Source organism: Carcharhinus amblyrhynchos, chromosome 34 (assembly GCF_965287045.1).
Source record: "Carcharhinus amblyrhynchos chromosome 34, sCarAmb.v2.hapA, whole genome shotgun sequence".
NCBI lineage: Eukaryota > Metazoa > Chordata > Chondrichthyes > Carcharhiniformes > Carcharhinidae > Carcharhinus > Carcharhinus amblyrhynchos.
The window spans coordinates 1,190,001-1,204,900 of NC_137357.1; the positions used below are offsets into that span (position 1 = coordinate 1,190,001).

A 14,900-nucleotide genomic window follows, 5' to 3' on the forward strand; every position below is an offset into this window, starting at 1 on the left:
CCCTTCTGGGATTCCTGATTCGCAAAAATAAACCAATGCTACGAAGGTGATTTTAAAAATGTGTCTCCTTCAGGACACAGCTTGTTCCCAGTTTAAAGTGGGGAGTTGAGCTCTTTCTGGGAACTGGGACCGGGGGCATGTGTGTTCAGGGAGATGGGGGACGGGGCGGCAGAGATCACACCAGACGTGAGGCTGGGGGAATGAAACTTGTTCCCCGTTTTGTCCTTTCCGTGTGTGATCACATTGCTGGCCATGGAATCCTGCTGTGCCTTTAATGGCCTGTGGCCTTTCCTGAACTGCAATTGGTGAACTGACAATTTTAAACCAAAGCTCGCTCAGTGAGTGTGTAGTCCCCAGAAAGGGGGGCGGGGGGGGGGTGGGGGGAGGGTGGGAGGTTGATACTAACACACTCCAGGTGCTTCCTGTCGGTTCTGCAAAACAGGAAAACACACAGCGAGTGTTATAAAGCTGCGCGGACAGTTTGCTCCTTCGGGATGACACAGAGTATAACTCAAAACCAATTGTTCAGCTTCTCAGGAATCATTTCTTCCTGTATGGAACACATATGTTTGCGGGCTTCCCTTCTCTGCACGCGGCTCGGGAAACTCAAATGGCTGTCAGGTTGACCAGTGAAAGAAAATAATATTTGTCCAGAAGATCAGAAATATTTCTGAGCGGCGTGGACCCGACATACTCCCTCACTCTAAACTGGACAGAAACAGCAAAATCGCTCAGAGATATAACGGTGGTCTCTACAGTGTGTTCAATAAGGAATTCAGATCAAATAAAAAATGAGTGTTTTAAATGAAGAATGTTATCCAAGTTTTCCTCACAGAGGCGTTACACATGGGGAGCCATTTGTGATTTCTTTAATATATAGATGGAATGTCGTTTCAAGAGCATTAACTCGCTGCAGCCCTTAACTGCTTACCGTCTTTGGAAGTACGTTCTTGGCTGGGACGCACACAATTCTAGAGCGTAGGGGAAGCGGGTGTTATAGAGATCAGGTAGGAATGTGCAGTTGAGGATGATCATATCAGATTAAGCATGATCTCGTTGAATGCCGGAGCACATTCAAGGGGACAAATGGGCTATTTCATTTGTTTTGTCTTGTGGACATACGGTCTGCAACGCAGATCAAATCGATTACTTATCTCTGTACAGCATCACAGACAATAATCCTCGGCATATTTCAACGTTGTATTTGCTTGGTGATTGTAGAGAATCCGGAGAAACATATTCGAATTGGATTTCACGGCAGCAGCAAATTTAAGTCTAAAATAATCATAATCTGGGCACTTGATGTTTTGTTTTGGAGTACAAATACAAGTTCTAATCAGATATTTCATATCATGCTTTCCATCCATTTCCAACCGTATGTAGGACAGAACAGAATATTTCCGAATGTGTCAGGTCTTATTTTCAGTTAGTTGTTAAGGAAATTGTGGAATATTGGGTGATACGTTTTGCATTCTGCGATTGACACTGAGCCAGTAAAACACACTGTGTGCACAAACACTGAACTGCAGCCAGAATATAGAAATCATGTTGCAAATCCGTTTAAAATACAAGATCGGACAATATTCAAACATAAATGAGAAGATCAAACTCACACTGTTGTTGTGTTTAATATGGCATTTTATATGACAGTTAATATGCGGATGACGCAATTGAGACATGGAAAATATTTTGAAATCATATTCGGCTTTCAGTGGATTGTTCAGATTGTGCTTGCGCTGTTTTACTACTTGTGTGAAAGGATAATTTCCGCTTAGGAATTGCAAGCCGTGAGCTGGATAAGTGTTAGATCCAGGAAAGCTGAACAACTTTTTCAGGTTAGATCCAGGATAACTGGACTGCCCCAGTGTGGAGAAAATGCATAAATTGAGTTTTCTGTCCTTCCAGAATATGTTTCTCCAAATAGAGACAATAAAGTCTTAGGAGGTTGTTCTGAGAACAGCTAGGACAGAGCTTGTTTTTACTCTGACATGGATTTATTTTTAAAATCCACATGTTACAGATTTGAACTTTTTGATTGAAGTGTTGCAGGAGTGAATATTCTCCTCGTTTCCCTTGTGAAGATGTGAAAATCAGGCTACAAATACATGCTGTATTCGGACTCCAAGGGATTCTTGAAAACCTGGTTAGATTTGTCTGGAAGAACACTTATTTACAGATTTCTTGAGGAAAGTGAATGGATCTGACCTGCAGCTGCAGTAGGCCGCTGTGTCTGTGTTTTAAGATATGATGATTCTGCAACACTGGGAGGGTGACTCACTTCCTTTTCCAAAAGGGAGGTCTCATTATTCCCACAGGGCAAGGAGGTGGGTAAAAATGTCATTGGTATCTTTCATCAAACGGCAATTAACATTTCATGCAAGGGAGCGTCAGAGGGGCGGAAACATTAGTTTCTGAACAAAGAATTCATTCCTGGAGCGTTTGGTGTTTTAGAAAGTGTTGGAAGGACAGCCCGGTACCGGTGTACAAAACTCGGTGAATGGTCAAGTCTGATCGCAGTAACCGACAGTCGGGACGATGCTGCGCTCCTTCCTGACTCTAATTACATTGCAACTTCTCAACTGTGAGTTATTATTGATTGAAAGTGTCCCTTTATCTGTTGATAATTCACTAACTTTTTTTTAATACGCAGATATATTGATCTTTCGTAATTAAAATATTTGTGACAGATGTAAGGGAAAGTTGATGATTTGAAGAATAAGTGCCATCTGGAGGTAATGGGATATTAATGTACATCAATTTACAATGAGAGCAGACGATTCCAGTGTCTGAAAAGCTGGAGGATGAAGAAGTGCTCAGCACATTGAAAACATACTTGCTTATGCGTTTGAGGTATTGTAACGCACAAAGGAGCCAAGAACACGCTAGTGGGGTTACATTGAGATGATTTTATTCCACTCGGCGCAGTCACGTTGGACCGATGAGCCGAATACCTCGACAGAATATTGCTCTGAGTCCACGTTTGTGAGCAGACTAAATAATTTAAAGTTGAAAATCAAAACGGACAGTTAAGTTTCAATCTGGAAAATTATACTTCTTTCACAGCAGTGTTTTGCATTCTCCGCTCCACTGAGGAAAGGCTCCAATGAACTCAAATGCGCCTTTCGTTGTTAGGAAGTGCGCATTGAAATTGGGAATTTAAGTAGCAGTATTTTCAGTTGGTGAATATTTTATGTTTCCTGTTTCTTTTTAAATTATTTCCTTTCAATTTCGATTTAGAATATAGAAGATCTGATTTCGGCATGTTTTAATTTCTCGGCCAAGCCTTACGGCAAACTCAGGTTTAAATACACAATTGAATGGAGAGAGTGCACTGGTGCATAGGCAACATGTTACTGTAAAATCTCTATTGGGGCTACTTTATTTGTTGGTACAAATTCGAGCAGTCGCTGTCAGAATCTGCTGGAAATGAGTTTGAGTGGAAGCCAACCCACTGCGTTTAAAATGCAGGATTTTTTGGCGAGGACTGCCCCCACATATTTCTCTTGATATTTCTCAGTATATTTTCTCTCTGAACACGGAAGAGAGAAAACAAACAAATCGTTGAAAATAGGTGTCTCAGCCTCAGGGTGTGGGCTAGGTCTGTGAGTAATACGTTTTAACGCAGTAATATGGATTCCAATTAATAATGTCATTAATTAATTTCATTAATATGAAGAAAATACTTATCTTGTTATGTTGAGCATGTAATTTGCTAAATATACGTGGTCTGCTTTCTGACGTTTGTTGCTCAATTGCCTCATATCTCCTACCGGAATATTACCAGAATGTGTTAAATTAATATTTCTATGCAGTGTTTTTTTTTCAGATTTAATTAGTCTTCATTCTCAAATGCTTTCATTTTCTCTCTGCCTCATGCCGTTTTCTGTGGCAGATCGAGACCTGTTCTTTCATCTCCTCCCACAGGCCAAGAAGTTTTGTTTCGATTTAAGTTGCTGACTGGGTTGAATTTTGTTCGGTTCCCAATGTGCCTCTTTGGTATTTCTTTACTGATCCGAATGAAGCTGAAAATGCCGCTTATCTGATACAGGAGCGCCTCATTACTGCTATCAAATACACAGCTGAGGACATGAAAGCAGCAAAATAAATTCTTAACAAGATTATTTGGATTTTGCAGTTGCTTGAACGAACATGACATCATGATAGATAGGGGCTTAAAGGACCGAAGGGTCTGCTTCTTGAGTTTGTGGAATGACTCAACGATTCACTGGGAGAATGACTGAACGCTGAAAGTAGAGCAAAAGATAGAAAGACGGAATGGGTGAAGCGGGTTCGGAAATTTCAGTCCGATCAGAGAAATTGTGAACATTTTGAGGAAATATTGAAATGTTTTCACAATTCTGGCAATGAGTACAACATAAGTGGAATTTGTGCGATACTGTTTGTGAAGAGTTAATAATGATCGCTGAGGATTGTCTGCATTGGAAATAAATGACGCGCTGTCCGTATTGTGGACGTTGGTGCAGAGATATTCGAGTAACTTTATCATTGTTACTCTGTGGATCAAGTTATAAATTTCAGCAATCCAATCAGAGACAAGTATCACTGTCCTGTTGATTCTAATATGTAAACTAGGAACTAAAAGTGATTCGGAGATTTGACTGACACGAAATATCCCAGTTTGGAAATACGGTTATACGCGGTTAAACATTTATATTCTTTTATAAGAATGAGACCAGGATATTCAGGGGCCATGATATCACGGGTGTAGTAATTTGACTGAAGCATTTTAACATCAAGTGCTTGCAAATCATATAGTGAAGATAGAACACAGTTCCTCGGTGTTGACTTTGTGATGTATGGGTTTGGCAGGTTTATTCATCTCGTGTTCCAGCAAAGACTAATTTTCAAAATTTCATTTCAGGCAGACCAGGGAACAGCCAGGCTCATCCATCAGGTAATCGCCCTCCAAGTTCATATCTGACATTTTACTGTACTAATCCATCCAACTGAATGATAAATCCCGGAGACAATTTCAGCATCTTTGCTTTCAATTTTTCGGTTTAATGTCTGCCTGTCAGTTGTGAAGGAAAATGTTCTTGCAATGTTTTCCTGAAAATCTGTAATTGCTGCTCTCTCATTCAGAACAGCATTAAATTAGGTCCACGAGGAGCAGGGTGAGATGCAAAGTGTTTATTACTAAACTGCTGTTTAGTAATACATTTTCACTTCTGCAGTTAGCAGGCAGCGCTGAAATGCAGTGCGACGTTCTGGCCTTTCTACCACCAGTGTATTAGGGTTCCGCCGAAACTTCGCCGCATCTTCCAGCCCCGGGAAGGACTGGAGACGACCTGACTGTCCAAATCAGCCGGTTGCAGCAGGGCGGCCCTGGGTCGACAGTGATGGCACATATGGAATCCACACTAGGATTGGAATTCCACTATATTAGCCCAGACAGCATGGTGGGCCACGGGCCATGACAGTCCTGATTTGTGTGGAATTAATCAATTAAACACCTATCGACACTCCTGTCTGACGCAGCCGAATGATGCTTCAGACCTCCAACGAATTTGCGGATTTTCCCCGCTGTCGATCCAGCTTCCCGCTTCCACCTGTAATGTCTCATATTATCCCAGGGTTTGTTCAGATGCAGGACTCACTCGATACTTGACTGGATTTCGACCTGACCTGTTGCATCAGGCGGCCAATAACTGTTGGTTTATTTCTGCATTTTACAGAGGCGGTGAAGCTGAGACTGGCGAATGGGCAGAGTCGGTGCGCTGGGAGAGTGGAGATTCACTACAGGGGACAGTGGGGGACTGTGTTTGGTACTCTCTGGGACCAGCGGAACGCCGATGTTGTGTGTGGGGAGCTGGGCTGCGGGACCGCGCTCTCTGCACCCCGCGGGGCTCACTTTGGGGGAGGATCCGGACTCATTGTGACGTCAGATGTTCAGTGCAGGGGGACCGAGACCGCCCTGCGGGAATGTCTCTCAGCGCCATGGGCTAACCACCGTCACTATGGCGTTGCGCACCCCTATGATGCCGGCGTGATTTGCTCAGGTAAAAAAAACACAACATACCTGTCCATCATCTGCAGCCTGCTCTCAGGGAAAGGGCGGATAAGGTATTCAGAGACTGTACACAGTCGTAAAGAGAATGGAGACTATTTTCAGTATTCTGAAAAGTGAAGCTTTGTTCCATTAATATCAGGATTTAAGTTTATAATAAAGTAACAGCAATGAGAGTGATTAACATTTGCCACAACCGTGCACAGGCCCGCTGTGTCCGTGAGCTGAGCGCTTGCTGTTAGCAATGTTCAGGAGAGGAGTTGTTCACTCCTGGTTCCTCACTGTTCAGTTCCGAACACCATTCAACAAATAATGAATCATCCCAGGGCCACACAAATCCTGGATAACAATCAGGTTTCTGCTGACCCACCGTTTACCTTCATCTATCCAAAGCATTTGTGTTTCTGCTATGTTAACTTACCTCCAGATCACCCGATTCTTAGTATTTTTTTTGCATCGAAGCCCGGGAGGAGGTGGTCGAGGGAGGCTCGGGTTTGCTAATGTATCCCGTTGTTGCCTGTGGGGAGCCAAAAGGTCAGGCATGTTTTGATCAGCTGGCTGTGTAAAGAGGTACATTTAATGGAAGTCCGGACCATTCTGCTTTCTGTCAGAATTGGCGGCTGTCTCTGAATTAAATCCGGGTGTCTCGGTCCATGTGTTTGACATTTACTGACTATTGATTGCGGAGGCCATAGAGCGCTTATCCACTCACTGCGGCTACTTTCAGAGCAGCAATCAGTGGCCAGATTGAAGGTGTTCCAAGAGCGGAGTGAGGATGGGAAGGGTCTGGAGGAGAATCATGCGGACTGGAAACTTCCCTCTATTCTTCCCTCGCCACTAATTCTTCCACAGCTGCTGAATTGTTCCAACATTTTCTGATTTTGTGTGAGAGGGGACTGGCTGGATATCCCCTGTCTCTCCAGGCGTGTCGTTTTAATAGCTGTCATATAAATCCTTCTCCCAAAATGTTTGATACTATTTGGAAACTTACCTCCGTTTTACAGCCTGAATCTGATGAATACCAACTGTTCCTATATGATTTCCCCCCTTTCCCCACCCCGTGTTTTGTTGTCGGACGAGTTTACCTTTAGTCTGTCAGCGGGAGAAATTAGAAATGTCATTGCGAGAATGTTCCATTGCATTTGAATAAAATGTGCTGGATCAATTTGTTCAGGAGGTTGTATTTCGAACAAATGTGTGGCTGTCAATACTTCTCCGGAACGAAATGAAGAAAGAATAGTTTTTTTTTAACATTTAAAGCTGCAGATTTCACACAGTGTAAACTGATAGAAGGAGATGTTGTCCAGACTCAGTAGCCAGGAGCATGGGGCACTCCCACTGGAGTGTTTTCCAGAACAGGAGATCCTTTCAAGGGTGATGTTCCCCGAACTGTTCACCCCATTCCAGATATGGACTGAACAATGTTCTTGAAACTTGAAGCAGATATTCCCCCCTTTCATATTCCAAATAGCAATGCGAAAACTCCTGAGGATTTTTATTACATTTTACACGTGGCCCTTATATTTTAGTGATCTGTGCACATGGACCTTTTGTAATGCTCGAGTGTTGTGTGTACATCTCCATTTAGACATTCTGGGATGTATCATTACATTTCTGCTTGAAAAAAAATCAGAACGTTCATTCTTAACACGTTTCAGCGCCGAAAAGAAATAAAGAATGTTGATTTTGTTTGATGTCTCGCAGTTAATCCGTCCCTGTGCAAACAATTATATTTGGTATTGATTCAGGCCGGCTTGTTTCGAATTCTGATATTTCCCGTCCCCAAACGTTAGTGGACAGCTTAACTCAGAATTTATTGAGATAAACCAGCAGTCGATTGAATTTAAGGGGGAATTGGGAAGAGTGTTCCAAGGGAAAAGCTAAAAAAACTGAACATGTGCCGTGGGGAGAAGAAACACTGACATAGATTGAACGTGATGAAGGATCTTTAATTATAGAATTTCTTAATGCAGAAGAAGGCCATTCAACCCGTTGAGTTTCACCGACAGATGTCCCAACCTGGTTGGACCCCCCATTTTTACCGCAATAATTTCCCTAAAAAACACATATTTACATTAAAGGACAACTGAGCGGAACCAGATTCAGAACCATTCATGATAGAATTTACTAAAACAGATTTGAGTTTTGTTTTGATAATAATTAGTGTTTTGTGATTTGTTGTTGTTCAGCCCACAGATTTCCAAAACTAGTATCCGGGCCTTCCCCATGCTCCGGCAGATTGGAGATCCATAACGATCGAGAATCTGGTACAGTGTGTGACCGTGACTTGGATTGGAATGCCGCCACAGTGATCTGTGCTGAGCTGCAGTGTGGAGTGGCCGTTTCCGTGAGAAAAGGGGCTTATTTTGGGGAGGGCGCTGGACTTATATGGAACGATAGATTTGCATGTAAAGGCAGTGAGGCAGACCTGATAGACTGTCCCCTTGTTCCTGTAAATCGGTCCGAGTGCACCCACAGCAACGATGTCAGTGTGATCTGTTCCAGTGAGTGCAGACTGCGAAAATTAGAGGAAAAAAAAAACAATTTTTAATATGCCAGCAGGAGGGATGACAGTTCTTTTCTTTTTCTCTCCAATATGGAGATAACTAAGCCGATAACTAAGACTTCAGGTCATTTGCTGTAATTATGGATTATGATTTCAAAGTATGCACATTCTTTTTGCAAATCAGAAATGCTAGTCATGTTCTGAAATTAGCAGATTATTATTGCTGATTTAGTACCTTGGCAAATGTCATGGGCTTCCCTTAAACATTTGATATGACATTTTTTGTGAGACTGTTATGTATTCGTGCTCTGCCTCGCAAGTCATGAACCCACTGCATGGACTATCGCAGACCATGACGTTGCTTGAATTTTGACGAGAATATTGGCGCAGCAGAATAAATGAAGTTTCTTTTTAATTTCAAATTTCTTGCAACAACAGAATAATTGGATGAGCTCAGTAACCGCAGTGCAAGTGTTTGTTTTACATCCAGCTCTCAGGTGGAAAATTGTATTAATGTATAGAGAAATTCCAAAACATTGAGAACGTTTCATTAATGCGCATAACCTCCAGAATAATGCAGGATTTTTTCGAACGACATTTTTTTAAATTTTATTTTCTGAACTAACTGGTCCCAGATTCTTCTAAATTTGAGGTGAACTCACCATTTTATTCTCAACATATGGCTCCAGAGAATATCGTTTTATAATTGCATCCGAATGCAAAGCTCAAACTCCGTGCACATGATGTAAAATATATCTCCAAAGACGCTATATTCTGTCAATGGTAGATTAGATTTTCTGTTCAGGATGTACTGTTCGATTTTGGCTGAAGAACCTTCCTAAAAGCATCACGTATTATGTTAACTAGTTCAATGTGATCATTTGTGAAAATTGGAAAATGATTGTGGATGCAGGAGTAAAGTATGTTTCCCCGTCTATACAAACATAAACTGGCGTGTGTTCTTCTATTTTCGATGTATAAATTATTTGGGTCTGTGTTTGTACCTGAAACAGGGAACCATGGGCCGAGATTGGTTGGTGGAAAGGACAGGTGCTCCGGCCGGGTGGAAGTGCTGCATGGAGAACACTGGGGGACGCTCTGTGATGTTTACTTTGGTTTAGAAGACGCCAGTGTGGTCTGTGAGCATCTTCAGTGTGGAGTGGTAGAGAAAATCCCGAGAAGTGCAGCCTTTGGGAAGGGAAATGGTACAATATGGAAGGAGAACTACGGATGCCATGGGGACGAGTCCCGATTGTGGGAATGTCCGGTTTCATCCATGGAAGCGTTTACCTGCTCACATGAAAATGAAGCCAGTGTCATCTGCACGGGTGAGTCCCTAAATTAAGATATAGAAAACACGTGGCGCTGGGATTGATGAGGATATTTCTACATTTGTCCTCCCAAATGCTGGCCCATCCTCGGGTTCAATAAATATTTATTCTCACTCTGTCTATCAATGTATTTGCTTCAGATTCAGAGCAGCCACACTGGCTGTTCAGCCTCCTGTCTGACTGTGCTCGGCAGCCTCTCATCACATCATTCAACTCTGCACCAGTGTTGGGGAGTTGCTGTGGTGAAAGGTAATAGAACTTTGAGTTAATTCGCTGCACTGTAACCACTGTTCTCCATGTCTTTATATCCCTAGACGAAAACTGGTCACTGAGATTGATGAATGGGGGAAGTCGGTGTGATGGGCGAGTGGAGATTTACTACAACCACAGCTGGGGCAGAGTGCAGGACAGCCTCTGGGATCTGAATGACGCTAATGTGACCTGTAGACAGCTGGGCTGCGGCGAAGCGGTAACCGCCTATAACAATTCAAAGTACGGAGAGGGTGAAGGGCCTGTGTGGGTGAATGATGTCCGGTGTGAAGGAAAGGAATCGCATCTCCGGAAGTGCAGCACATTCACATTGAACCCGCATCGCAGTGACAGCATCGGCGTAGGGGTTCTGTGCTCAGGTGAATAAACAGGCCACTTTTCCAGAAACATAAAGCGAAAAGTAAAATCTTGACCATCTTCCTCTTCGGGAACAAGTACGTGAGATATTTGACCCTCGTGCTTGGATGCAGGACAAGACGCTCTGGGTAAAAAAAAAAGCCCATAGTAGTTTGGAAAATGATGATTGAAACATTTTAATAAAATCAGTTAACAAATTTATACATTTCTAGGTTAATCCCTTCAGTAAATTGAGACCAACAAAGACAGTATCGGCAATGGGGACTAATGTGTTGAATAGAGGGGTGCGTTTAAATAGCACAGCGAAGGGAGGGTCGCGTTTAAGAAGAGAGATGAAATCTTATGGTCCAGTCACTGATATAACGACTGTTGAATAAGAATGAGTAAAGGCTTGCTGCATAAAGTGTCAGGTGCGAAGGGAAGCGAATCTCATAAAGTTAATTTATTAGTAACAGGTCAGACTTACGTTAACACTGCAATGAAGTTACAATTAAATTCTCCGAATCACCACACCACCTGCTTGGGTCAATGCACATCTTTCTGAATGTGAGAAGTCCCCAGAGGAAACCCACGCAGACACAGGGAGAATGTGCTCAGTCCCCACAGACAGCGACTCAAGCCAGTAAACGAACCCAGGTTCCTGGCATTGCGAAGCAGCAGTGCTAACCATTGTGCTACTGTGCGGATTAGACTCATGGGCGCTGATTATCATGATCGCTAGGGGTAGTGACCAAACTGTGAGCAATAGTGGAGAGCATAGATATCTATAAACATGACCATGACATTTTGAAGCTAGCTTGTATTGGCGGGAGAGAATCCAGTGCAGATCAAATAGCCAGGGTTGGTGGTGCTGTTGGCCAAGAAGGGGGAAAGGGAGGGGATTGCGGAGGGAGGGGGTGTGAATGCGGCTTTGTGCGTGCGCTGGTCGCAGCTGGTGAGTGGGAATGTGCACGGCTCATTGAGAAAAGTTTTAATTACATTCCCGTGTTTTGGAGGGGCGGCCATGAGGGTAGATTTGAAACCTGCATTCTTGAGATAACAAGGAACTGATAACCATTTTAGCAGCAACTTGTGTGAGTTCTCAGGCAAGGTCGCTATCTGAAAGGTCAAGTCGCTGCCAGCCTACTTGCATATTTACAGTATTTCTGATTTGTTCCGATATATATGTGTGTGAACTGGTGAAACATCTGATGAATTTTTCATGACAAAATGGGTCAGTGAAAAAAGAAAGAAGGTAATGCCTGCTTAAAACATTCTGTGTTGAACAATTAATTACCACAATTACATTATTCGGATGAAGCAAAACAGCAATGAGTCGGTCAGATCCAAACAGCAAACGGTCGGATTATATTGTCATTGGAAATATGAATATCTTGAAGATTTGTAAACGCTACATTATTTATTTTACCTCTGATTAGAAACTTTTTTTTTCTAGAGCATAGATCAATGTCCCTGTCAATGGCAGTTAAAATACAGGTTTTAATTAAGCTTCAAATTATGCAATATTTTGAATTTTGCAACGAGGTGAATATGTTTAAGAAATATAATCTGTCACTTTCATTATCCTTTTAGAACATAAGCAGTTAAGACTCTCTGGCGGTGGAAGCCGATGTGCGGGCCGACTGGAGATTTATCACAATGGGATCTGGGGCTCAGTTTGTTATGATTCCTGGGATCTGACAGACGCTGACGTGGTTTGCAAGCAGCTGGGTTGTGGACATGCATTGCAGCTTCCTCTTCATATATCGGCTGCACCTGACATAGGCCCAATTTGGTTGAATGAGCTGGAATGCTCCGGGGGTGAATCATTTCTCTGGGAATGTCCCCATGCATTGTGGGGTAAACACGACTGTCGTCATGAAGAAGATGTGAAGATCATGTGCTCTGGTAAACGTCAAACTTCAGTTACATTAGAAGTTTCATATATAAGATATGATCCTGATAAACCTAAGGACAGCGTTTACCACCGCCCTTCTGTCAAATTCCTCTGTGTTATTTATTCTGGACACCATTACCGTTACAATATTTCTATATCCTACTTTTGATGTGTTGCCTTATCTTCCTTTATCCCACATTTCCTGATATAAATGTATCTTCAAATTAATATCACTGACTGTAATGATCATGAGCTTTAAATTTCATCAGTTTATGAGTAAAATGTTCCACTTAACTACATTACTTGGCAGAGATATTAGATTTAATGGGTGGTATGGTAGCACAGTGGTTAGCACTGCTGCTTCACAGTTCCAGGGTCCTGGGTTCAATTCCCGGCTCGGGTCACTGACTGTGGAGTTTGCACATTCTCCTCGTGCCTGCGTAGGTTTTCTCTGGTTGATCCGGTTTTCTCCCGTAGCCCAAAGATGTGCAGGTTTGGTTGATTGGCCGTGCTGAGAAGTTGCCCCTTAGTACCCAGGGATGCGTAGGTTAGAGGGATTAGTGGGTATAATGTATAGGATACAGGGGTAGGGCCTGGGTGGGATTGTGTCCAGTGCAGACCTGATGGGCCGAAGGGCATCTTTCTGCACTGTAGGGTTCTATGATCTTTATTTTTCAAGAAGCCTGCTGTCATTTTATTCTTCGCATCAAAATTCATTCCAGTACGAAAACTAAGTTGTCATTGGCATGTGTATCCTGCCATGTATTAGCATTTTGATACATACTTTGCAATCCTCCTTAGTATTATCTATATAAACCAGTTTGCTGCCACAACAGACGCTCTTTATTTTACTGCCGATCACAAAGTCCAGCTGCGTTTTGTAACTCGCAAGAGCAGCGACCGCAGTACCAAACTGTGAACCTCACACCGGAAGATTTGGTACTTTAATAACGTGAAACGTCACAGACTTTTGAAATTCGATCTTTACACTGACTGTCTGGTTCCCCATTGTCTTTCGTGGGCTTTCATTATGGAACTTGACGCAGCTCTGCTGTTAACCCGCGTAAGAAGCCTGACAACACCAGATTTAAGTCCAACCAATTTATTTGATAGTAAACTCACAAGCTTTCGGGGTTTGACCCTTTGTCAGGTGACGAAGGAGCACCTGACGGAGGGGAAAACCCCGAAAGTTTGTGAGTTTACTATCAAATTAATTGGTTGGACTTAAACCTGGTGTTGTCAGACTTCTTACTGTGTTTACCCCAGTCCAACGCCGGCATCTCCACATCGTCAATCCGCACACAGAACATCGAGAGCATTGCCCTTTTCACCATTGCTGCAAGCTTTACAAATAAGTCAATCGGGTTCATCGTTCAAATGTTTTGATTAAAATTCAATGTTGCCTATTCTTGGATATATCTGCTTTTCTGTGACGTTTACGAAATAATTATGACAAATTGCGAACTCAACTTAGAAACATATATACATATCTTTATATCCAAAGTGCGGGGAATCAGAATTGATAATTACATCACGTGGTTATTTATGATTTGCTTCACAGAGCACAAAGAGCTGCGTTTGGTGAACGGAAAGCATCGCTGTGAGGGCCGAGTGGAAGTTTTCTATAATGGGTCTTGGGGAACAGTGTGCTCTGTAAACCTGGATTTCGATGATGGAGCAGTCATCTGTAAACAGTTAGGTTGCGGCACACTCGTTTCCATCGACTATTATGCTCGCACATTCGGAGTAGGAACCGGACCTATTTGGCTGGATGAGATGGAATGCCGTTCACACGAATCGACCCTTTGGCAGTGCCAGGCAGACCCGTGGGGTCAACACAACTGTGATCATTGGGAAGATGCAGGTGTCGTTTGTTCAGGTAACACAATCAATCATTCTGCTTACAGGTGAGATTTGAAATATTGATGTAGCTCATGGCGTCAACATGTTTGTCCTATCAACAGGGGGAGATACACCGAAACAAGAGCAGGAAACTGTGAACAGCTGCAAAAGAGGATCAGCTGTTTTCCTAACTTTAATGCAACAGCTCTCTGATTTTATTCCTCTCTTGTCCTATATCAAGATTACTGATTTATTTATTATCCTTGAAAAATGTCGGCCAAAGTTTGCGGTTGGCTGGAGGTAACAGCAGCTGCTCCGGGAGAGTGGAGATATGGTGTAATAGAGCCTGGGGCACGGTGTGTGATGATTCCTGGGATATGAACGATGCCAGTGTTGTCTGCAGACAGCTGGGCTGTGGCTCTGCTCTCGAGGCCACAGGAGGGCGCTCTTTTGGGCAGGGTACCGGTACTATCTGGCTGGATGAGGTGAAGTGCACCAGAAGCGAATCCTTTCTGTTTGACTGTCCTTCATCATCAGCTCAGTCTGACTGTGATCACAAGGAAGATAGAATCATAGAACCCTACTGTACAGAAAAAGGCCCTTCGGCCCATCGATTCTGTACCAAACATAAGCCCATCCATGCCCTACCCCCATATCCCTACATATTATACCCACTAATCACTCTAACCT

General features: G+C 42.9%; 3 protein-coding genes across 3 annotated transcripts in view; 1 reads left to right on the plus strand and 2 right to left on the minus strand.

The window, feature by feature from the left end:
• LOC145361224 (scavenger receptor cysteine-rich type 1 protein M130-like) overlaps positions 1-14,900 on the minus strand; it is a 253,499-nt gene that overhangs the window by 109,574 nt on the left and 129,025 nt on the right. The window lies entirely within an intron of this gene.
• LOC145361209 (scavenger receptor cysteine-rich domain-containing protein DMBT1-like) overlaps positions 1-14,900 on the minus strand; it is a 100,426-nt gene that overhangs the window by 31,577 nt on the left and 53,949 nt on the right. The window lies entirely within an intron of this gene.
• LOC145361210 (scavenger receptor cysteine-rich type 1 protein M130-like) lies at positions 2,939-14,279 on the plus strand. The gene is made up of 7 exons (XM_080216849.1): positions 2,939-2,978; positions 5,697-6,020; positions 8,218-8,532; positions 9,548-9,862; positions 10,180-10,494; positions 12,065-12,379; positions 13,930-14,279. The coding sequence occupies exons 1-7, from the start codon at positions 2,939-2,941 to the stop codon at positions 14,277-14,279; spliced, it is 1,974 nt and encodes a 657-aa protein (XP_080072975.1).